The following is a 22,616-nucleotide window of genomic DNA, read 5'->3' as shown; positions in this document are numbered from 1 at the left end:
AAATTCCACAAAAAAGGTTCCTGGAAAGCCCTTCTCAGTACTGCTGCTGCACACAACCAGCTCAGCACCCCAGGCTGCAAAGAAGGGAGGAGTATGGGCAGGACAGCGAGTGCTGGGGTGGGTGTGTGTGAGCCAGCGTGTTCCCAGGATCCAACAACTTCCTGAATTTCATTAGCAAATTAAATCCTGTTGCATTAAATAATTAAGGGGATTAACTGATGCCCTCCCCAGTTGTTCAGTCACCTCCACATGAGTGTGTTCTAATAGAGTCCTGAAACTGTTGTATCTCTGAGATGTGCAAGGGATTCATAGTTAATGCACTCTTGCCATAATTGCTTTTTAATACAGTGGATTAGAAGATTATCTTTAAATTAAACTGTATTTCGAACAATAAAAAGAATAACATGAATTATATGTTAATCAGTAGATTCTAAGAGTTAAAAGATTTTCTCATACTAGTTATTACTAGTCATGTCTTTAAGACTCAGATTTAATCAGTAATTTACCCATGATTTATTGTGAGCCAAAACCAGATTTGTAAGAAACAAAATATTCCACCAGCAGTGATAGAGAAACAGATAATATCAAATTATTTCTAGTCATTATCATCTGTCTGCTGGAATTCTCATCCTTATTGTCCCAGACATACTAGCTCAGGAACAGCTGCAGTAAATACAGAAGCTTTCTGAGAAAGCATCGCTTGTGCAATGGCATTGGGGCAGTTCTTAGTGCACCAGGGGTGTTATCCAGAAACAGAACTGAGGGCTGGATGCCACTTCACAGTTTGCTTTCAGCAGAAGCTGAGACTTTGGTGCCTTAAGTCATTGTGGAAGCCTGAGTTGTATTCGTATAATGAGGATGTAGTGAAGGTAAAAGGGGTGGGACAGTTGCTGCCTATAGAGGTGTGGTCTTGATTTTGGGGAGAAACAAGAATGAACAGGTTGATACAATATGAGGCATTTTTCTCCTCTCTCTTGCCTTCTTGGCTTATTGCTGACACATTTCTGTCTTCTACTTGTTAAGTCATCTGCCGTGTGGGCCTCTTCAGGTTTCTGAATTTGCTGTAAGTCCCACGAAAGGCTGTTTTCCCAACAGCCAGTACCAAAAGCATGAAGAATGTTAAAAAGCAAAGTGCCTTTGATGAAGGAGAAGGAACTGTGGTGAACAGCTTTCTGATGGAGGAAGTTTGACATCAGTGGTTTCGATCGGTCTTGTTCGAGTCTTCTGTGTTCTTGAAGAAAGTGTCAAAAAGTTATTTGAGTTGTGGAACTGTTGGGTGCAAAACCTGCTGGGTGACTCAGGGAAATGAGACATGCAAAGCTAAACAGGTGGAATGAAGGGGGCAAAACAACTAAAGGAATGAGATGGCTTTGGAGAGAGAAGTTTGAATTGTTGCAGTTGGGAGGGGAGGCCATCGAGAGGGGTACAGGGAGAAGTTAAATGCAATTCACTGGAGATGTCGGGGAAGAAGTAATGACATTGTGTGTATCTGGCATGTTTGGATGGAAGGAACTGAAGCTGAAACTGAGGCTCTTGACCTGTTTATTGCTCATAAAGAATAAGGGAGCCTGGAGAAGTCTCCATTACAAGCTCCTTGGATTATAAGATTGAGGCAGACCATAAGCCTCGGCTGGAGAGAGTTTTCATTATGAGTTTTCCCAAAGAGTATTTCATCTGAGCTCTGCTTTTATCACATTCCTTGATTTTACAAGCAAAAATGAGAACAAAGACACAAACCCTTTAAAACTGAGCTCATCAGCACACATTTCAGCGTTAGCAGTATTTGCATCTGCTACTGCATTTATATCTGAAGTTAAAATCTTGGCCCTTAGCCTGTGAGCAGCAGTTTATGACCATCCTGGATACAGTTCAGAGCTATGCTAAGTGGTTCCATTTGAAAGACATTTTTCAATTACAGAAAAACAATTTTGGGAAGAGGTTCTGTTCAGAAGTACTTGTTGAAATTTCATTTATGCAGCCTGGCATGGTTGCTTTGGTGATGCTGCTAAAGCTCTTGTGAAACCAAACCAACTTCCTGGCAAATGTATCAGTACTGCATAAGGAAATCAGGAGTTGAATCTGAATCAAACATATATATATATATATATATATATATAAATGTAAATACACAAAACCCACAAATAAATGTAAATAATACAAATAAATATACAAATATAAAAATATACATATTTATATGGGACTTGGAGAGAGTTTGGGTATGAAAGTAGAACCTGGTTTTTCCTTTCAGTAGTGCTGCAAACAGAACCTCAATCCTGAGCATCTCGAACTTTTGAGAAAATCTAGAACCAGATGTGAGCCTCATTTAAAACAAATGTAATTTAATGGAGCTACATCAGTTTGCAGCTTTTACTCGAAGGCTTCAGAAGTTTTCCCAATGTGGAGGAACACAACCTAACCCACAGCTTCCTTCTACATAAAATAGGATCCTGGGATTCTGCCCTGAGATCATCCCTCGTTGTTTACCTGAGAAGAATGTTTGGAGGCTTTGTGTACAGACGAAGGAGAAAGACAAAGGCTGAGGTTTCTCTGGTGAGAGGTGGCTGATAACCCTGTATAGCCAAAGCTTTTCTTGGGCAGGTGCTGGGTCTGTGCTGGCCCAAAACACGTGACACTGCAAGAGCAAGACTTGTGTTCTAACAGTGAAAATTGTGCATTGTAATAGCTCAGGTTAGTTCCTGTAATTTCTCATATGACTCTGTCAGTACAGTATTAATAAGCCACTTCCTAATTAAGAATAATACAGAAAGCATTTAAAATTTGAATGGAGGAATGGAATTTGTAAGTGGTTTTCTGTACCGTCATTTTTTGTCCTCTCAGAATAGTCATTTAGGTGATTTAGTAATCCATGAGTTACAGGAGCCTGGTTGCATTGATATGCTGGTTACAAAGCTAAATGACAAAGGTTTCATTTAGAAATTATCAGAAGAATATGTAACTCACAAACCAAAAAAAAATGCAAACCAATGGTTCAAGTTGGAAATGTGACAGGAAAGGAGCAGGTTTTGTGTGGGGCTGGGTCCCTGAAGGACGGGGGGGTACCTGGAAACCATGGCTTGCAAAGGGACCACTTTAGGCATAGGTGACAAAATGAAGAATAAGGAGTGTGGAGTAAAGAACTGGACTGATGTAGAAGAGGAAGAGGATGTAGAAGAACCAGGATAAGCTGAGAACAAATCTGCAGGTAGATGTAGAGCTTCAGTACAGGAAGAAGGAAAATTATTGCTGGAGAAGGAAAACAACTATTAGGGAACATCGTACATTTCCAAAGAAAGCAAGAACACTGAGGTATTCACGAGCTTTTTTTGAGTAAACCAGGAGGAGACAGGAAGGTTGCAGAAAATTACATATTTAGATATGAAAGATATGCATTGGGATTTGCATTCAGTTCTTCTCAGATCTTACAAGCTAGAATTACCTCCTATCACCGTGAGTTTGCCAAAATATAAAAGCAATGAGAAAAGATAATACAGTGGTGGAGGAGACTGCAGTCTTCCCTCTTTAGGGGAGGGGACCATGACAGCCTAAATATTAGCTGAAGTCATCCAGCAAATGAAAGGTGGATGCCTCTATTTGACAGGGTTGCTCTGGAAACCTGGATTTAAATGAAAATAATTTAAACTACCCATGCTTATGCAGTCCTAGGAAAGGGATGGATTGGACTTACAAAGCCCTGTCTCCATAATTTTTGTGTGTAACTGGCTCTATGAGCACAGAAAAGAGCAACCAACATCTCTAAGCAATCAGTAGTATTGCAAATGGCAAGTTCAAGGAAATGGAACACAGTTCAGGGGACATTTTATATCTTAATCTAATATATGAGAAACTACTTGGGTCTAGAAGGGCATTTTAATTTTGGAAGCTGTTACTCGTCGTGGACTTAGGCCTGAAAGAGCAGCTGGTCTGCAGGGTCTGAAACAAACTCAGTCAGACCTGACCTATGCTGGCTTCTCAGGCGAGGGATGAATAATCCATAAGGAATTAAAGTATTTTCTGGCTGTGAATAAAAGCAGCAATGTACCAGTCAGTCCAGGACAGCGAGTGAAAAACAATTCATATCTTTCAGACACTGAAAGCACAGGAGTCAAGAGCGTTAACCCTGCTGAAAACCTTGGCAGGGAGCTCTGCAACAAGCTGCCTTCAAGGTGCCATAAATCTGCAGAGCCTCTAATGTATCCCACAATTACCTCTGTTGTTTATTTAACTATCACTTAGCTGTAGTATTACAAGATATTTCATGTATACCTGGAACCATCAGAGCTATATTAACTCAGGATTCCTTTTAAATGCTCTGCAGCTACGTCCCATTACCTCCCCATAGATTTTTATTGGATGCTATCCAGAGGTTCAGTGTCATAAGTGCCGTTGTGACAGACACAGCATTCCTTGCAGGGAGCACTGGCAGCCAGGCCACATTCCCTGCCCGTGTTCAGCCTTCCCCTGAGGAGAGGGGAGAGCACTTTGGCAGCGGCAGGCGCGGGGCGGCCCCGGGGGGTGACACTGAGGTACCTCCCTGGTTCAGTTGATGTGCACACAGAGCCAGATCTGCTGATGACTTCCAGCAGGAATTAGGTGATCTTTAAGGTCCCTCCCAGCCCAAACCATTCCATGATGATTTATGATTTTTTAATAATGCCCAGAGGCTCCACTGGACAAGCTGTAAGAGTTACCAGCCAGTTGGCCTAAGGAGATTTGCTGGACAAAGCAGTGCTGTGGGTTTCTATCGCAGTGGGGAGCTGAGACCCGGGGAAATGATTGGAACTGTGCTGGCAGGGAGCAAGGCTGTTATTGGAACTGATCTCCAAACTCATCCTACCTCTGCCTCAGCCACAACTCTGTTGATTCTCTGCTAATGCACTTGTGGGGTGTTCATGGATTCGTGCATATAAAAGTTATTAGGTTCCTGCAGCAAATGTTCTTTGGCAATTAAAGCACTAAAGACCTAAATTTTTGTTCTCTTCTCTGTGAACAGAAACTCTTGGAACATCAATACAGTCACTTAAACCTACATAAACATCCACCTATGGTGGCTTACCTGACTCACACCACCTGGAAGTATGTGCTTTGCTTATCACACTCTTTGTTCTTGGAAAGGGGTTTCCTAAAGCCACAGACGTGTGGCTTCTGTGGCACCGTGTCACACTGTGGGATCCATTTGACTGTTAGTAGTAGCAGAGACTGCTGTATCTCAGGGCAGCACCCTGATCTGGGGGCTATAAAATCTCTTCTAACAGCTTTGAATTTATTTTTTTTTTAATCCGAGTGTAATGCTAGAACAGGAGAGATTAAAAAATGCCAATTCCAGGATAACTGTTGGTCCAGGAACTAGTTTGTTCACTCTCAGTGGGGGACAACAGCAAAGCAGGAGCAGGATTACAGATGCTCTCTTCCCTGTGAGAACATGAGCATTTAAAGGCCAGCGGCTGTTCTGGTCTGATTTACTCTTGTTCTTCTTCTCTCAGTTTCATTTTAATAGTGAATCAAAGTTTTGTATTAAAGAAAACTTACTGCCCACTGAGCTCATCTGCTCCATGAGTACACCTAGAGACAAAAGGGTCCCGGCACAGAGAGGTTTATTTTAAGCAGCTGAGTTTCACCTACGCCTGTCACTGAGTAATTGTTACACCTACTACAGCTCCTCTCTCCAAAAAAAAAATAAAAAAAAAAAAAAAAAAAAAAAGAAGTCACAGAAGAAAGTTTAAAAAACACTATATAGGCTTTGTAAAACATAAAGGCTTCATTTTACAGATAGCACTCCATGGGTAAGTGAGCCAGCTAACCTCTTCGATAGATTTATGCCAGCAGCATGTTCTAGCTTGGGACTCCAAGGACACAGAAGTCAGGATTTCACAGTAGTATGAGGCTAATGATTAAAGTATGTGTGATGGTAACACAGTAACAGCCCTGAACGGGGAAGCACCTGCCTTTCTCTTAGGTGTTCTGACAGCCTGATATTAAAGACCTGCAAGTGTCAGAAGATGTAGGAAATCAACTGGCCTCTTTGACAGATTTTACAGCATAGTGTTTGTGCTGTCAAGGCAGTGAATATGACAACCCAAGGAATGACAGTAATAGGAATGCTTAGTTAAGGGAACAAGCTGAACAGAGATGCCACTGTTGACAATAACATGCTCATGTTAAAGGCAGCCTCTTTGAGCTTTTACTTTGAGAAGATTTTATTAAGCCAAGTTTTCTGCTTGTTTTGTTTTGTTTTCAGAGTCTTCCTGTGTGTGTGTCTGTCTGTTTTTACTACCATGGTAAAATACTATTTAGTTGTAATGTGGAAGAAAGATAAAAGTCATTCTGCAATGCTCTGTTTCACTTATATTATTGCCATAGTGTAGAAAACATCTGAAAGCTGCATTGATTACAATTAAAAACCTCTGATTTTTTTATCCTGGTAAGTTTATAAACAGACAAAAATAAAAAAAACCATAAGAGTTGTTAGAGCTGATGTTTGAGATTTGGCTTCCTAAAAATGAGATAATTTGTTCAAGGGAGTCATGGAATGAAAGGAAAGTGGGGACCTGCAAGGCATATTTTATCCCACTCATCTCTTTCCAGTCGCCACAGAAAATGCCCAAACAGCTGCAATAGATGGGGCACAGCAAAGTCAGGAAGGTAACTCGGGCTAAGCTGGAGGCACACACAGCACAAGCCACCTTTCCCAGCTTTCCCAGCCACCTCAGCAGGGCTTTAACCAGCCCCACATCAGCCTCCCTCTCCAGGAAGCGTTGGGTAGTGAAGGACTTGACAAAAACCAGAATCCACTTTACATTAGATCAGCCTCTAAGCTTGAAATAATAATGATAACAACAACAGATCTTTAAGGGCAAAACAGAAGTGTTTCCTGATCTTATTTACTAGGAAAGACAGATGAGTGCAAAAAGCATTCAGAATCCGTGGTGTTCACCCAGAGGTTCTGCTCTGGGCTCATAAGGGCACGAAACCTCTCTTTCAGAGGTAAACCTCTCATGTTCAGAGGTAAAACACTTAAGCAGAACATTTTGAGCTAAAGCAAAATAAATGTTACTTTTCCTCAGAAGTGCTTTTTCTCTGAAGTAGTACTTTTTATGACTCTGCAAGTAAACTGAAGTTTGGCTTCCAGGGCTGTGTAGGCAAACCCTTTGTCTGTGTCCACCTCCATCTCTGGCTTTGATCACCAGCAGTGGTTATTAGCTGTGGTGTAAGAACTGGCTCTGAGGGTCAAGAGATTTGTATAAGAAAAGAAAGTGCTAATTACAGTCCATTTCAATAAGCTTAGAAATATAGCAGAGACAAGTCCATTATCTCAGAGTTAATAGGGTTACAAAATGTTGACGATGCACACAATCTGCTTTGCTATCAAACGCTACTGAAATTATGGATTGTTGCCACAGCACGAGAGTTGCACCAAATGATTAACACTTGGGTTTAATAGAGGTCATTGCCTATGTAAGTCTGACTTTTGGTGGTATTTAAGCACCTGGAGATGGATGCAGGTGCCTAGTTACGTTTTCAGAAGCTCTGGTTTACACATCTGCCAGCAGTGCAAATGAGGGAATTGCCTTTGAAAATTTCTTTGAGGTGCCTGTTTGCGAGTTTTGGGGGGGATTTTTTCTCACCCTGCCTCAGCCGACTGAGAACGAGCTGTGCAGGGTCCCTCTGTCAGTGCCCAGCCCCTCTCCTGGGATCACTGTCTCAGAGATGCAGGTGAGTTCCCCTGGAAAGGGAGTTTTTCTCCCTTGGAGCTGCAGGAGGAGCCTGGATGAAGTCCCTGCTCAGCTCGGTTTCCGCTGTGGGATGGCAAGGTTAGATGAGATGAATCCCACTCCCTGTCAAAAAGCGATTACACATCTGGTCACTCCTTTGGAGTTAATGGAAAGGATGATGCATATGCTGTCCAAGGGAAAAATAAATCACTGTTCACATCCTGGTCTCATCTTCTGTAACACAAGCATATCCATCTTATCGGTTGAGAGAGGAAGGAGGATCAGGGAGGCTTTAACTGAATGACTGCAGGCATCTGAAAGTAGGGAATGAGGAAAGGAGAAGGAACAGAGTGTTCATACAAAGGTTATCTTCTATTCTCTGAATGCTTTTAAAACAGTGTTTCCATTAGTCAGAGATATGTTCCTGCATACCTGGAATTTTTCTTTTTTTTATACACTGCTCAACTTCACTGAATTCTTAAAAGTGAGGCATCCTGATGCCTAAAACACATACAGCTGCAGTCAAGGAGGAAGTTCAGAGGAAAGCACCCAAATCTGTATTCAGGGACTTCACTTGTAGCAAAAACTAGAATAATTTTCAATTTGTGGTGACAGCAGTTTTGCTGTGACTTAATTTTTCTAAGTTATCCCATCAGTAAGTTTTATTTTTCTTAATGAAAATTTTTATTTAACATAAGCGTAGCTGTTGAAACACCCAAGAAAACAGCTAATGTGTTATGGAGATAATATTACATGTACTACTGCACTTGATATGCTACTTCCAATATGTAAGTTTAACAGAAGAGAAGAACTTGTTCTTCAGAACAAGATTTTAATGTGAACCTTAACCATGCTCTGGAGCATTTGCCATCACATAAAAAGTCATTCAGAAAGTTTCCTTGCAAGCAGAGCTTCAGCTTGGCAACCTCTGCAGATAATTTTATGGTGATTTATTCCTTTTTGAAGAGCATCAGGTGATACTGATCTTTACTCTTTTACTCCATTGCTTTCTTAAAATGTGACATTTTTGTCATGTTGTTGCCCTGGGCAGCACAAGCACAACTACAGCAACACCATTACTGATGTCACCTCGGGAGTTTCTCAGCCAGCAAGTTATTGCTCTGCCGGGCTCCAGGCAGCTCCCCAGTGACACAGTGTCACTCACACCTTCCCTGGTAGTGGGCATGCAAAAACCAAATGCTGCCTTTTGGGATGTTTGATTTCGGAACAGCGCAGTGGGACTGAGGTCCCACACGTTGTATCAGTCCAGGGATTTCTGCCAGAATGTCTTGGTCCTCATCTGTCTTTTAATTCAAGGTACATTGACTTGGAAACATAGACCTACATGCGTGCCCACACACAGATATTCTAGGTAACTCTGAAAACTAGACAAATGCCTTCCTATTATATGCAGAAAATATTCTTCTTTGGTAGCAATTTTCATAAAAAAATCCAGTCCTTGACAGAAGTTTCCCTTTTATTCCCAATATATTATTTTTAATATATTCTGAATATATATTTAAGCATGCGTTATTAAGACATTCAGAAAGGTTTTGACATCTTGAAGCCTCTGCTCCAAAAGTTTCTGCTTTAATACTTTCTGCTTTCTTTTGAAACTACTTTAAAAATCCAAAATGTTACCAAAAGACCAACTAAAATGTAATATAAACAAGCTCAAGTCCAGCTGAAAGGGAGCTTCACACTAATGGTCTGGGTCTAGAAATCCTTATAAAAGGGCTTTAAGTTTTTTTATATAAAGGATTTTCTTCTATCAGATAAGTGCTTTCTTTGCTCTGAGTAACTTTCTGGTGATTTCTTGCTTGAAAAAGGATTTGTTGAGTTCTGAGATCTGTTTAAGCTCCAGGAATAATGCCCCTTCATCTAGGTCACATTTTCCACACAGTAAGAACTTAAGGGAAGTGCTCTTTTTCCATTGCTCAAACATTACTCCACACCTTTACCCTTCTGAGGGAAATGTGTAAGGCCACATCCTGCTGCACACTCATTTATCACCCAGGCCAAATCTCTCCTTGCAGATTTTTAAAGATGCCAATTGAATTTCTGTTAACACATTGCCTGGGTAATTTGAGATTTTCTGTGTTCCAGGGGAATCACTTTCCACCTTTGTAAATGTGTATTGAATAGTTTGTCTAAGAAACTTCTCTGCACTTACTTTCCCGTTATTACCTTCTCCTAGTACTTGGGTCTAGGAGACCTGCACTCAATGTTCCTACTCAGCCTAAAAAGCTGCCTTTCTCTTTAAGAGGTCTGCCTGTTAGTGTACTGCTAAAAGACAAGCAAAAGGGAATTTGCTCATTTTAAGACCTGGTGCTGTAACTCATTAGTGCAATAATGGATGTGTTTGTGATCCTGCCGCCATCTAAGCACATGACTGCACTGAATTGAGTGACTTCACACACAGAAGCTGAGTCACAAGTGAGATGAGCTAATTTTCCCTAATACACTTCACCAAATCTATGTCTATTTAAATACTTCTAAAGTCACTAGAGAGAATGACAAAAGGATTTTATTTTGGTACCAGTATATTAAACACCTGTATCAGCAGATTCTTGGACTGCTGCTGTCTTTCCCAGCTTGCCTTTTGGTCTCCGTTACTGAGCATATTTAGTGAACTGCTGCAAGTAAATTACAACCTGCTCAAGATTATTCTTCTACGCCCTTTCCCATGGAAGATCTAAATAAACATAGTGTGAGGGCAAAGGGAGGAGGGGATCACCATAATCTCCAAGAGAGGAATATTTAGGAGGTTTTACTCACATTTGAGAATGGAGGACTTACAGCAATGTCGAAGAAGTGCATTCCTAAGCAAAAGGTAGTGTATGAGAAATAGTCATTGTATCAGTAAAGCACCTCAGTGCTTTCCTTCCATGTCCAGGTGAGGATCCAAGCCCACCCAGTTTGCATTTCTCCCCAGCACAGGCAATGCTGACTCAGGAGCTGGAGGCCCCACAGCCCCACGCTGTGTCCAGGCTGGGCTGCACCAGGACAGTCGTGCTGCTCTTGGTGTGCTCTGTGCACCTCAACAGCCTTGGTATGGGGGGGTCCTGGCACCTCTACGTGGTGCAGTGCATGGGCAAAACTCCAAATCCAAGTCCTCTCCTGCTGCCATAACACAGCAGGCAGTGTGATCATGGATATTTAAGTTTATAATTGTCTGTAGCCTTGTCCAGTCTGATCTATCTGCTGTATTCCTTGTTGTGGTTAGTTGTTTTTTCATTATAGTGCAGGTTATTCAAGGCAGGAACTGGGTTTTTTTGCCTTTTACACCTCCCCTGAGAGGTGCCCCGTTCCTAGGAGACTCGAGGTTGAGTGATCATCATGATGATGCAAATGGTTGTAGCTCCAATAATGAGAAAAGATCTTAATTCAGAGGGAATGGAATCCATTAGGGCTGTGCAATTTATAACCTTATCAGAGGAAGAGGCATTACTATTTAAAAGGGAACACAAAAGAAAATAGGTTTGATACAATGTGTTGTGTAATGAATTAGTAGCCTTTGGTAAGTAAGGTTCAAAAAATACCCGTCTCTTAAAATAAATTCCATTGACTAACAGTTATGGGCCAAAACTAAGCTAAATTACATTCTAACTATTCTTGAACAGAGTTTAAAAGTTCTGAGTAATGACATTGGTTGAACCATTAATGTAAATCCTTAAAATATAAGTAGTTTCTTGATACTTTCCACTTTGGGGCATCTTCGGGAAAAAAACCCTACACAACAAAACCAGATGCTGCTCTACATTCGTAGGAGAAATCAATGGATGGGATCAATATTCCCTCCACAGGTAATAAATGCTGAGAAGCATTTCTGTCTATCTAAATTGATCCTAGAGAATTCTTTAAATTGGTTCTGATGTGTATAAAAACCATTTCCCTATTGATCAAAGCTTTTCTTGCTTTCTTTCTTTGATATGTTATTTCATCTCTGCCATCAAGAATGGTCTCAAGCTTCTCTATGCAGTTATGATAAACAGAATCTCTTAAATCCACACAAGGTTATATTTTTAATGAAACAAGAAGTAACTGGGTTTGTCTGTGAAGATGAATGCCTTGGTTACAGTTAGGCAGTGCAAGTATTTTTTAAACTGGGAAAGTTACCATGTCTGAATTATTTAAAAGGAAGTCTAAAGCAGCCACTGTACTTTTATTAGAAGGAACTGTCCAATTCCTGCACCTCGACTGATCCATTTGCTCTGGGAGTAAGAGCTGCTGGGACAGAGAGGAGAGTTTTCGATCTGTCACTGTCCTTGTTCTGCTCTGTGTGTGAGCAGAAGAGCTCACATTGTTTGCTGAGACTTTGGAAAAAAATTAGTTGGAGCTGGCAAACAGTGCTAGTTATCAGTATGAATGTCTCAGCTACAGACAGCTGTGGAGTTTGTGACTTTTGTTACAATACTATTTTATTAACATTTGAGATGCTAGACTATTTTAGAAACATTAAGTACTTGTCTGCTAAAACAGGAACGTTCAGAATATTAGATAATGGAATGTTACATAATTTGTAAATTAATTTGCCTGAAGAATAGTTTAGTGCTTCAATGTGTCTATAAAGCACTTGCCAGTGAGGAGGAGTGGTGGTGGTCTGTTCAAATATGACACTGTTTCCAGCTGTTTGAGCATGTAAAGCAGTGCTTAGTGCGGTCTTGGCAAGGTCTCACTCAAAATTCATTGTACAAAAAAGACAATAATCATGGCTGTAATTTCTGTTAGGCTCTTACAAAATATAAATTGTCAAACTGTCTTTTGACAACTACAGGTTTTGTTCCCTCTACCCCAAGTAATTTGGAGCCATCAACCCAGCAAATTAATCTTGTCTAGTTCTGTCTTCTGAAGAAATGCAGTAACAAATTAGATTGCTTCAACACACCAGCACTATTTTAAATTTATTCACCAGTTCACATTAGGAGGTGGATTTCATACTGTATTCACAGGAGTGCTTTGGTTCATTAGGATTTGCACAGCAGCACAGGTATGCAAAGTTCCTTGCAGATGAGAAAAAGCATGTTGCTTACTTATATCTAACCCAACTGAGCTTCACTGAATGCAGTAACTTGGCTTTTAAGGTCAAGTTTAGGTCAGTGTGGAGACTCCAGGAAAATTACTTCTTTTTTTCTTTTTTTTTTTTTGCCAGACTCCTGCTTTTGACAATTTTTGGTTATGGCTTTGCTCAAGCCCATAACGTTATGTGTCTTTGGAGAATTTACAGGGATGGATTTCCATAAAAAGATAATTCATTTTAATGACCCCATTCTCCAAAGTTGGATACCTGTCTTAAAGGTAAAACCAAACAAACACAACCAACCAACCAAAAAAAACCACACTAAAATGTTAGTATCTCTTCTGAGGTACTAAATGATTTTTAGGGTTCAGTTCTGGTCTGAAAACAACATAGGGGTATGGTTTAAGTAGCAGGAATTGTTCATCTAGAAGGAAGTTAGTGATTTTTATTGTTTTAAGTACAAATGTATTTCAGCCCAAACAACAGCACTGCATTTGTAATTAATCAATGCCTAAACCCAAGAGTGTTGCCAGTCTGGAAATGGCAGCCTGGTGAAGGCACCACATGAGACCAGGAACAGAGCTCTTCCCTGCAGGACACTGGGAAACCTCCAGCAGCAGCTTAGTCCAGTTCTGGGGAGAGACAGGGAGCAGAAGGGCACTGATTCCTCAGAGACAAGCCAGTCCAAGGAGAAAGGTGGAGGGTTCAGAGACTCCATGTCCCCCTCAGTGCTGCTCCTCTCAGCTCCTGTGGCTGCCTCCCAGCTCCCACGTCAGACAGGATTCAGAGGAGCGTTTTCACAAAAACCCTGTTTCACCATCACCTGGGGGTAAGGTGGGACCTGCCTCAGCTCCAGATTTCTCTGTGGGTCCCCAGGGAGTGAAACAGCAGCGGTATCACGGGCTCACTGTGAAGCCTGAGGCTCGCACATGGAGAAAGCACCATCAGCCAAGTACATTTTAGTGCACAAATAGGGTTTTTTCTGGGCTAAGCTGTCATCCCTCTTAATGATTCCTTGCACAGAAGTTGTTTGTACTCTTAATTGCCTTTGCTACCTTTCTTTACCTTTTCTAACTCAGTGCATCCTTTTTGAAGCAAGTGGCCAGATGGTCAGAGCTTATGTTATTCTAAGGACATAATAGGGGTACATCAGAAAAATTAGTACCTGTGTTCTAGCAATGGGCAACAGCAAATCAGCTGTAATTGGCACAAAGGCTGCTACTGTAGGCTCTCTTTGTCGTGGCAATGTGCTTTGTCATCACTCCTGTCTCCCAGGTTGAGGAAGGCTGAGTTTAGGACTGGCCAGAGCAAAGCGTGGGTTTAGCTCCCCGTGTTGCCCATGTGGGAGGTGCATCAGCAGATCCAGAGCAGCTTCTCCATGAGCTGGAGACCTGGAGGCTGTGAGATCTACAGGTCAGAAGCTTTGGAGGCTTTGTGTCTTCTAAGCAGAAACTGTCCATCTCAATTCAAATCAGCCTAACTGCTGAGTTCAGTGAGTTTGCACAAACCAGCCCCACCTGACAGTTGGGTCAAATGTATGAGGAAAAATTTATCTTCAGGCTTTTATATTCCTGTGAGTGTTATATCAAAGTGCCTTTGTTAGTGACAAGTAAGTATCCTTCATTAAAAAAGAGCTTTGCATGACAATTATGTAGTAGTTTTTGTTTGCTTTCCTAATTGGAGAACATTTTGAAAGAGCAATAAAACACAATTTGTTCCCTCTTTCCAAAGCAAAACATCTCCTTTTGGAAGGAAGGAGGGAGTAAATTTACATTATAATGAGCGAATTGTTATGAGCCTGTAGATCAGGGTTGACATAAAGGGTGACGGAAATGAGATGTTCTCATTTTGTGCATTCCCCTCCCCTTTTGCTTGCATTTGCCTGTGGATCCTGCTGCTGCTGAGCAAGGAAGTAGCTGTACTCGTGGTCAACGGTAGCAACAAATCACAACTGAGGGAACAAAAATTCACATGAAAAAAGTCATTCTCCACCAGGGCTGCCTTGTGCATCTCAATCCTTTCCCCAGCGAGTACTCGCGTTGGAGGTAGGTGCAGGTTACTACTGCACCTTCTAGCCAATTGGTTTTTACTCTCTCTGTTTTCCCATTGGTTTTGTCCATTCCCAGTACTGTCAGAATACTGGTGGGATGAGAGTGCTATTGTTTGGCTTCAGGCATATGACTTATCTAAAAAGAATTCAGAAAAATGCAGAGTTGGGGTCTGCTCCTGCCCTGCTGCCAACCCGGGGGGTGACTGAGAAGCCTAAGCTGCTGTCTTAGTTGTCACTCTGTCCTGCCCTTACTTTCTGGAAGGGAAGTGCAGCTGCCCAAATCTTTTCTCCTTCCTGTCCCTCTCTTTTTGTGACAAGTGGGTTCGTAAGTTGTTTGAGCAGCTGAGAGTGACGTTAACCCCCTGCCCAGCTGTTGTGGTGTCAGGGCTCCAGCTGAAATGGCATTTGTTTGGCTCCTAGAGAAGTCATCCAGCAACTGCCTGGAGAGTCTGGCTGTAAGTGAAATCCATATGCAATGCTTCTGTCAGCAAAGACTTGCTGGAGGAGAGTTTATAATAAATATTCACATCTGCTGCTTTGGACACTCTAATCCATCCTACAGATCTTTGCTGTGTCAGGCTTTGTTCTAGCTGAAGAAGTCGGGTAGTTACAAAGGTTTGCAAATAGGGCATATTTATCATGGTTAGCTCTACTTCCTAGTTCCCGTTCACATATCCATGACCACACCGAGCATGACTTGTGGTTAAATAATCTTGGTGCATTTTTAAGGTGTTTTAGGCTACGTGTTTCCTTTGATAAATGGAGAAATGAAGCCATCAGATCTTCATGGGCAGAGCAGAGAACATCATTGTTATGACTTAGTTTGAATGGAGGGACAGGATATTCCCTGGATAAACTGTTCATCACACAGGCACACCCAAGGCCCTATGGTTCCCATATTGTTAAAACTGGGAGAGATTCCTCCATACTCACTTCTGTTGGGCAGTATGTTCCCATTGGCCACTTGGTGAATAACCTGAATGACTGAAAATAGCAAAATATCTCCTGTTTTTCATAATCTTCCCCAAAATTATGACCTTGGTGCCAGACTGACTTTGTCAGTGTCCGTATTAATTATTCTTCTGCTAGTGCTGTCTGCTTTCAGAGAGCAAATCTTGATACATAAAAAGCTGTAATCATTTAGAGGGTATATTGAACTTGCTCCTAATAGAAAAAGGTGTTTGACCAAGATCATGGCTGGCAGTAGAGTGATCCTATTGTTGGTAGGGCCACATCAGCTGTAAAATGAGTGTATTGATCTCCCCTTTTTTTTTTTTTTTTTTTGGTACGTGAAACTCATGATTATTATAGTTCATTTTTAAAGGAGAGAATCTTTATCAGGGGGCTAGGTAAGTAAGAGGTGCTTCAAACATATCACCAGCTGTTACCTCTGCTTTTATTTAAGGATGAAGATAATAAACTTATAAACAAATTCTGCTTCTTTAAGAGTGATGAAAACTGAGTTTGGTTCGTAAATAAACACATGGAAACTGGGAACTCCTTAGAACCTTTTTGAGGTTTTCTTTTATTTTTTTCCTATAGTTAGACCCAATTTGATACTAACAATGTAATTATCGTCGGGTTTTTCCATAAGGATATAAGGGAGCAAGACCCTTAGTTCAGTTAGAGCCTGACCTGGAAATTCAGCTGAAAACTCGCATCTTCATGTCTAACAGTGGTACAAGAAAAGCAGGATTAAAAGCATGTCTGATGTTGATACCTCCAGGTATCAGAAGAGCATCTACTTCTCTGGTGCTCAGTCTGTGTGTCAGAATCTGGGCTTGAATAACTGTGTCCAAATATAAGTAAAACAGCCGTGCTCCTAATGAGGAGAACACCGGGGTCTCCAGATTCACTTCATCGCAGCAAAATCCAATCTCACTGTTATTGATCCGTCCAACAGGAGTACACGTTGGCGGGGGGGGTGTGTCTTTAAAACCACGACCTCAGAACTTGAGCGCCGCTCTCTTGCGCGGCCTTTGCCAACCTCGATGCCTTTGCTCTGCCTTGCAGGTGGCGTGGTGGCCCTGGGCAGCAGCGACGGCTCGGTGCGGGTGCTGCGGCGGGACGCGGGGCAGCTCTCGGCGCTGCTGGGCCCGGGCGGCGCCGTGCGCTGCCTGCGCTTCCACGGCCCGCGGCTCCTGCTGTCCGCGGGCGCCGACGGCAGGCTCTGCCTCTGGACGTGAGCGCTCCCTCGCTCGGCGCTGCGGGAGAAGGCCGGGGCAGCACCGCGCTGCGGGCTCGCCGGCTCGTCGTTAATGTCTGCGCCCAAACGGAGCGTTATTCGGCGTTTTATCCAAATAAACCCCCCCGGTTTCTCCCTCTTTCTGTTGGCCCCGCGTTTTCCCCCAACGCCAAGAGTCTCTCCTTTGGTGGTTTCTGGAGAAACAGCTTTACAATGACGCCTAATGACAGCGCAGCCGAATTGCAAGGAGATTGATTTTTAATGTGGCACAGCACGAGACACGGGAGCCGAGGCGCCCCTTCCCCAGCGCAGCCGCCTGTGGGAAGATGAGGCGAAGTTTCCATAATGCGGCCATTGGGGATGTTTTCCCGGACACCGCCGGGGCAGCGGCGTGAGCCGGAGCTGGGGATCGCGGAGGGGCTGAGGGGAGACCGCCTGAGGGGAGCCGGGCTGAGGGGAGTCCCAGCCGGCGGATCTGAGGGGAGTCAGTGGATCTGAGGGAGCCGACGGGCCTGGGGGAACCCGCCTGAAGCCGGCGGCGGTGACGGGGGAGCCGGTGGATCTTGGGGGCTCCGGGCTAAGGGGAGCCCGGCTGAGGGGAGCCCAGGGCGGCGGATCTGAAGGGAGCCACTGGATCTGAGGGGGGAGCCGGCGGCTCTGAGGGGAGCCGAGCGCCGTCGCCCCAGCTGGCGGCGGGCGGGGCAGCGGCTGGGGCGGGGGCGCCCCGCCCTGTATTATTTTGGGGGGTTTTTTGTTCCCTGCTCTTCCCTCTTTCTTCTCCTCCCTCCCCCCAAAAGAAAAAATTAATTGTAATAAGAGCGGGCAGGGAGCTGCGCGGCGCTGGAATGCCCGGCCCCCGGCCTGGGGAGTCCCCGGAGGGGAGCGGGGGCTGCCCGCCCGCCGGGCGCGGGGCTCCTCCGCCCGCCCTCCCCCGCCTGCCTCCCGCCTAACCCGCGCTCGCTCCCCCCCTTCCCCCGCCGTGGCAAAGCTGGAGCCGCAGGAGATCCGCCGGGCACAGGGAGGGGACAGAGATGGGTTGTTTTCTCACACCCCCCCCGCCCCGAGACCTGAGGAGATGCAGCCCAAGTTCGCCGCGATGACTCTGCTGCTGGCACCGGGGATTCTCCGCGGCATCCCAGCCTCCGGACCGCCTGAATCCTGCTCCCTCTGAATCCTCGGCGCCGGGTTAAAGCTTAATTCTCATGTTGTGGTTGCTGGGCTGCCGCGCTCCCCTGTCTTGCGATGGGAGGTGGAGGAAAAGGGATTGTCCGTGAGTCAACACCGAAAACGTGATTAGGAGGAACTGCTTTCACTAATCTGTTTCTAACCTTTCAGTCCTTGTTGGCCTGTGACCCCTCTCAGCTTTCAGATCGAGCCTGATTAGGTAAGTGTGAATTATTCACTTGGGGTGAGGGAAGGCGGAAGGAAATGTTTTACTCAGATTTACCCACGATTATGACCTCTCTAATGAGGAGAAATGATGAGAAAGTTCAAGCTGTAAACTAATTCTGAGCTGAGCAGCATTTGTTTACTTGTTGAAATCTGTCCGTGCAAGACGTCTGCAGTCTGTCTGATTTCCAAGATCGCTTGTGAGTTGCTATGGGACATCTCGGCTGCTGTAGCAAAATACAGTGCTCTTATTTATGATCTGTGGAGAACTTTTACATATATATATATATATATATATGTTTTGGAGAGCTTCTTCATCAAACTCGAACAAATTCTCTTGATTGTTTCACATTTCCTCAGATATGAATTACTTCATTTGCTTGATTTTTTTTTCCCCCTTAAAATGCCCACAGATCTGCAATGTTGCAACCTACCTGTAGCATTTAGGTGGGGAGATTCTCTGCTCTGTAGATATGTAAAGCAGCCGTATCTGCAGGAATCACTTGATTTCCAAACAGCATGTCACAATAGATATTGCTGATAGGAGTAACAACGGGGTGCATAGTCCTTGTGATGGAAACGCAGCTAGTACTTCAATTAAGAAGATATCTTTTTGAATTTGATAAAGCTTGTGTAATATCCGGTGTCTCCCTCTGTTGTGGCTTTGGAAAAACTGCTTTGTCAACAGGATCCCTTAGCTGCTTCTCTAGGATTAAAGCTTTCTTCTCCTGCTGCTGCTTTTTTGCATCAATTAAGGGAGAATTAATTGCTGAACATCTGCAGTCCACCAAAAATCCGAGTACATAGGGAATATCTCTCAGAGGGTTGGGAGGGAGTCCGTGTTTGCCTGTGTGTGCAGGTTAATGCATGTTTGTGGGTGCTGTGTGTGGCTGTGTGTGCATGCTCTGGGAACGGAGGAGGAGAAGGGATGACACGCACGTCCCAACAGTTCTTCTTTTGGTTTGTGCCAGGATCTACCTCCGTAGTTCCTCAATCCAGATAAAGCTAATATTTCATTTCATTTAAAAGTTTCCTGTAAGACTTTGCCCAGTTCTCTTAAGAGAGGTCAGAAACCAGTTTGCTGCCGGGGTTGCACTGCCCGTGGGCTGGTGTGGAGGCAGGTTAGCGGCAGGGATTTGGACAGCGCGTTGGTGGCAGTGATGTGGCACTGTAGGAAGCCAGAAGTGCTCCCAAGACACCGGCACGGAGCTTTCGCCTGGCGCCGGCGCTCCCGGGGGTCAGTGCCAAGCTCCTCTCCCTCCCTGGGTCGATCCTTCGCTCGACCGCCTCAGCAGAGCTCGCCGAAGGTCGGGCCGTGCTGCATCGCTCCCAAAGTTTGAGAAGGGCTCGGCTTAATCACGCAAACACACTTCAGCTGCTCTATGCCTTATGAAGGCATTTAACGTCCTGTCTCCGCGTTTCTCTCTGGGAATTACTGAAATGCTGAATAATGGAGGAGGTGAACTGTGGTTTTGCTTCTGTTGGGATTATAGGTACCTGCTGCAGGCTGGGCTGTGTTGGTAGCCCAGGTAGTCCCTCTTCAGAAATGCTGTATATAAAATTCTATACTCTCCCACCTCTCACAGCCCAAGTATAACCCAGCACTGTCTTTCTTATCAGATGCAGATCTGACAGCAGATCAGCTTAACTCCTTTTCCAGCTCAGGTTTCCCACCCCAGTTTAATGAAGTGGGCTGTTCACCCTGTGTAGCACCAAGGGACAGTGGCCATGGCAGGAGGTTTAGACTGTGCTTAAACTTGGGTTCAAAACCCTCCAAGCTGCCCATCACCATGTGATTTCAGGCAGCTGATTTAATTTCTGGTGCATCTGGAAATTCAACTGGACAAATGAGGAGAGTAAAAATTAGATGATTCTGTGAGCCACCATTTCTTCAAAGATACTTTGTGGGCATATGCTTCCAGGCATGAGTGTCCAAGTTATGGATGTCACATGCTTTGTTCTCTGTAACAGTAACTGAGAAGAGGCTTAATTCAAATGAAACAGTAATATTTATCTATGCAGTTTGAGAACTCTGATTTATTCTTAGGTGATGGTTGAAACTATGACCTTTATAAGCCAATATTCCTTGAACTTTGGGTTTGTTCTCACTTAAAAATACTTGTTTTCAGACCACAACACTGGTGTCCCTATGGAAGCCACTGTTTGTATCTGGCATTGAGATCCCATGGAGAAGCTGAGGAGGGGGATGGCTCTTCATATCCATGAAGCCTGGATACTTCTGTTTGTAATCCCTGGTTTGGTCACTCCAGCTGCCATCAATCATGAAGACTATCCTGCTGATGAAGGGGACCAGACCTCCAGTAATGACAATCTGATCTTTGATGACTACCGGGGGAAGGGCTGTGTGGATGACAGTGGCTTTGTGTACAAACTGGGAGAACGTTTTTTCCCGGGACATTCCAACTGTCCCTGTGTCTGTACTGAGGATGGACCTGTTTGTGATCAACCAGAATGCCCTAAAATCCACCCAAAGTGTACAAAAGTGGAACACAATGGATGCTGTCCGGAATGCAAAGAAGTGAAGAACTTTTGTGAATATCATGGGAAAAATTACAAAATCTTGGAGGAATTTAAGGTATGAAATCCTTTCTTCACTATTTAATATTAGTATGCTTTAGGAATTGTATTTTTGCTGGGAACTCTCAAAGGCACTCAGTGTTTGCTTACTGCTGTTGATGGATGCTGAAGCTTAAGTAATTTTTAGCTGTGGTGCAGGTCTGGCTCATGTAAAAGCTGCAAAAGCTCCCCCTTACCAGCATTCACTGAGGGCCAGGGGTCAGTCAAAAGCCCCCCTTGTAAATGCCAGCCCTCTGGATCTGCCTCCTTTGCTCATATCATGGATCATGTTGGACCACCAGTGGTGTGTAAACCAATGCTGAGTGCTTTTTAAGAACCCCTTTTCCCATTTGGATAGCAGAAAATTGATGGTGCAGTACTGAGAGTTGTTACTCATAACTCTATGAGAATGCAAACAAGTAGATGGTAAACTATATTTAATATTTTTATTTGAACTGTGATAAGGCTGTCTAGAATGGAGAAGATAAATTCCTAGGCAGATGACCATCTCAAGTAATAAGAAGTATGGGGTTTCATTTAATGGTTGAGTTCCTGTTAGGAATGTTGTAAAGAAATCCTTCTAAAATATATCTTGAAAATAAGACCAGATTCTAAAAAACCATTACCGTTTTACACAACCTGCCTCTCTCATTCTGTTGAGTTCGATCCCATGTTTTCAGTTCTGCTAAGGAGAATAGCATTTCACAAGGAAGAACAGTGTCTGGAAAAGCTGTAGGTACACAAGTTTGTTCTCCTGGGTCACGTGGCTTTAAGAGTTGTACCTCCATAATTAATGACAGCCTATAGCTCTTCATGGCTGTGTGCCCAATCTCATTATGCACTTGGGCAGTTTATTTGCTTTCCTGCTATGAAAATAATTTCATATTGGTCTGCACTTCACAAGTTCTCGGTAACATAGATGACAATTTCCTTTTTTCCAGAAGCTGTCGTTTCCAGTGAAGGTAGTAGTTAGTTCCTCTCTTCTGTCACATGTGGTTTATGTTCATCTTTTTCTGTCCATCTGTAACTGCAGTCCCTCAGTCTTGGCAGGATGGTTTGATATCACAGGCACGGGGCAAAGGAAGGGTATGAGGAACATCTCCTTGAGGGCCATCCTGATCAACCTGTTCCCTGCTTTCCTTCACTGAGGAATGTGAAGTTGCTGATCTTGTGAACTGCTTAAATAAAGCAGTAAACTTGTGCAAAATCTTCCTCTTGCCCTAGGAAGGCTTAGACCAGTTTCATTGTGCTCCAGTGGTCCCGTCTTGACTGCTGTGTTGTCATCAGGTGGTGGGGTGTCCCACCTAGGTGGTTGGATTCTGATGTGAGAGTTACAAGGACTATTTTGGAGAGATTTTAGGAAGCAGAAAGTTACAAGGACTCTTTCTGAAGAGATTTCAATGGGAGAATAATGAGATGGATCTTGTCATTAAAGTATTTTTGCGTGTGAATTAAGTGCAAAAGCAATAATCACTTCTCCTGAAAGAAGTCATTGTACCCTGATAACAGATTAAACTCTACAGAAATACAGAATATAGGAAGAAAGGCTATTTGAGTTAGGAGCTATCTGATTCATTGCTTGTTGTGTTCAAGTACTGTGGGGTGCTGTGTGAAAAGCAAGGTGCCAGTATCCTCTGAGAAACACAAAGTTGATGGTGTCACAGCACTCTCACACACAGTAACCTG

At 43.6% G+C, this 22,616-nt stretch overlaps 2 protein-coding genes across 6 annotated transcripts in view; both read left to right on the top strand.

The window, feature by feature from the left end:
- SPAG16 (sperm associated antigen 16) overlaps positions 1-20,605 on the top strand; it is a 377,720-nt gene extending 357,115 nt beyond the window's left edge. The window contains exon 16 of one of the 3 annotated variants that reach the window (XM_051786775.1): positions 20,483-20,605. In XM_051786775.1, the coding sequence (XP_051642735.1) occupies positions 20,483-20,532 (50 nt within the window). In that variant the 3' untranslated portion in view covers positions 20,533-20,605. Of the gene's footprint in view, positions 1-16,792; positions 17,385-20,482 lie in introns of those variants that run through there. The other 2 variants (XM_051786772.1, XM_051786773.1) reach the window with 2 other exon arrangements.
- Positions 20,539-22,616, top strand: part of VWC2L (von Willebrand factor C domain containing 2 like) — a 44,088-nt gene continuing 42,010 nt past the window's right edge. For all 3 annotated transcript variants that reach the window (XR_007904404.1, XM_051786796.1, XM_051786797.1), the window contains exon 1: positions 20,539-20,949. Coding sequence is in view for 2 of the 3 variants with exons in the window: in XM_051786796.1 (XP_051642756.1) it covers positions 20,539-20,949 (411 nt within the window). In the remaining variant the exon portion in view is untranslated. The remainder of the gene's footprint in view (positions 20,950-22,616) is intronic.

The sequence above is a fragment of the Manacus candei genome, unplaced genomic scaffold (genome assembly GCF_025592945.1).
Source record: "Manacus candei isolate 608988 ecotype Guabito, Panama unplaced genomic scaffold, ASM2559294v1 h1tg000023l, whole genome shotgun sequence".
Taxonomy (NCBI): Eukaryota; Metazoa; Chordata; class Aves; order Passeriformes; family Pipridae; genus Manacus; species Manacus candei.
This window is presented reverse-complemented; position numbering and strand designations above follow the sequence as displayed.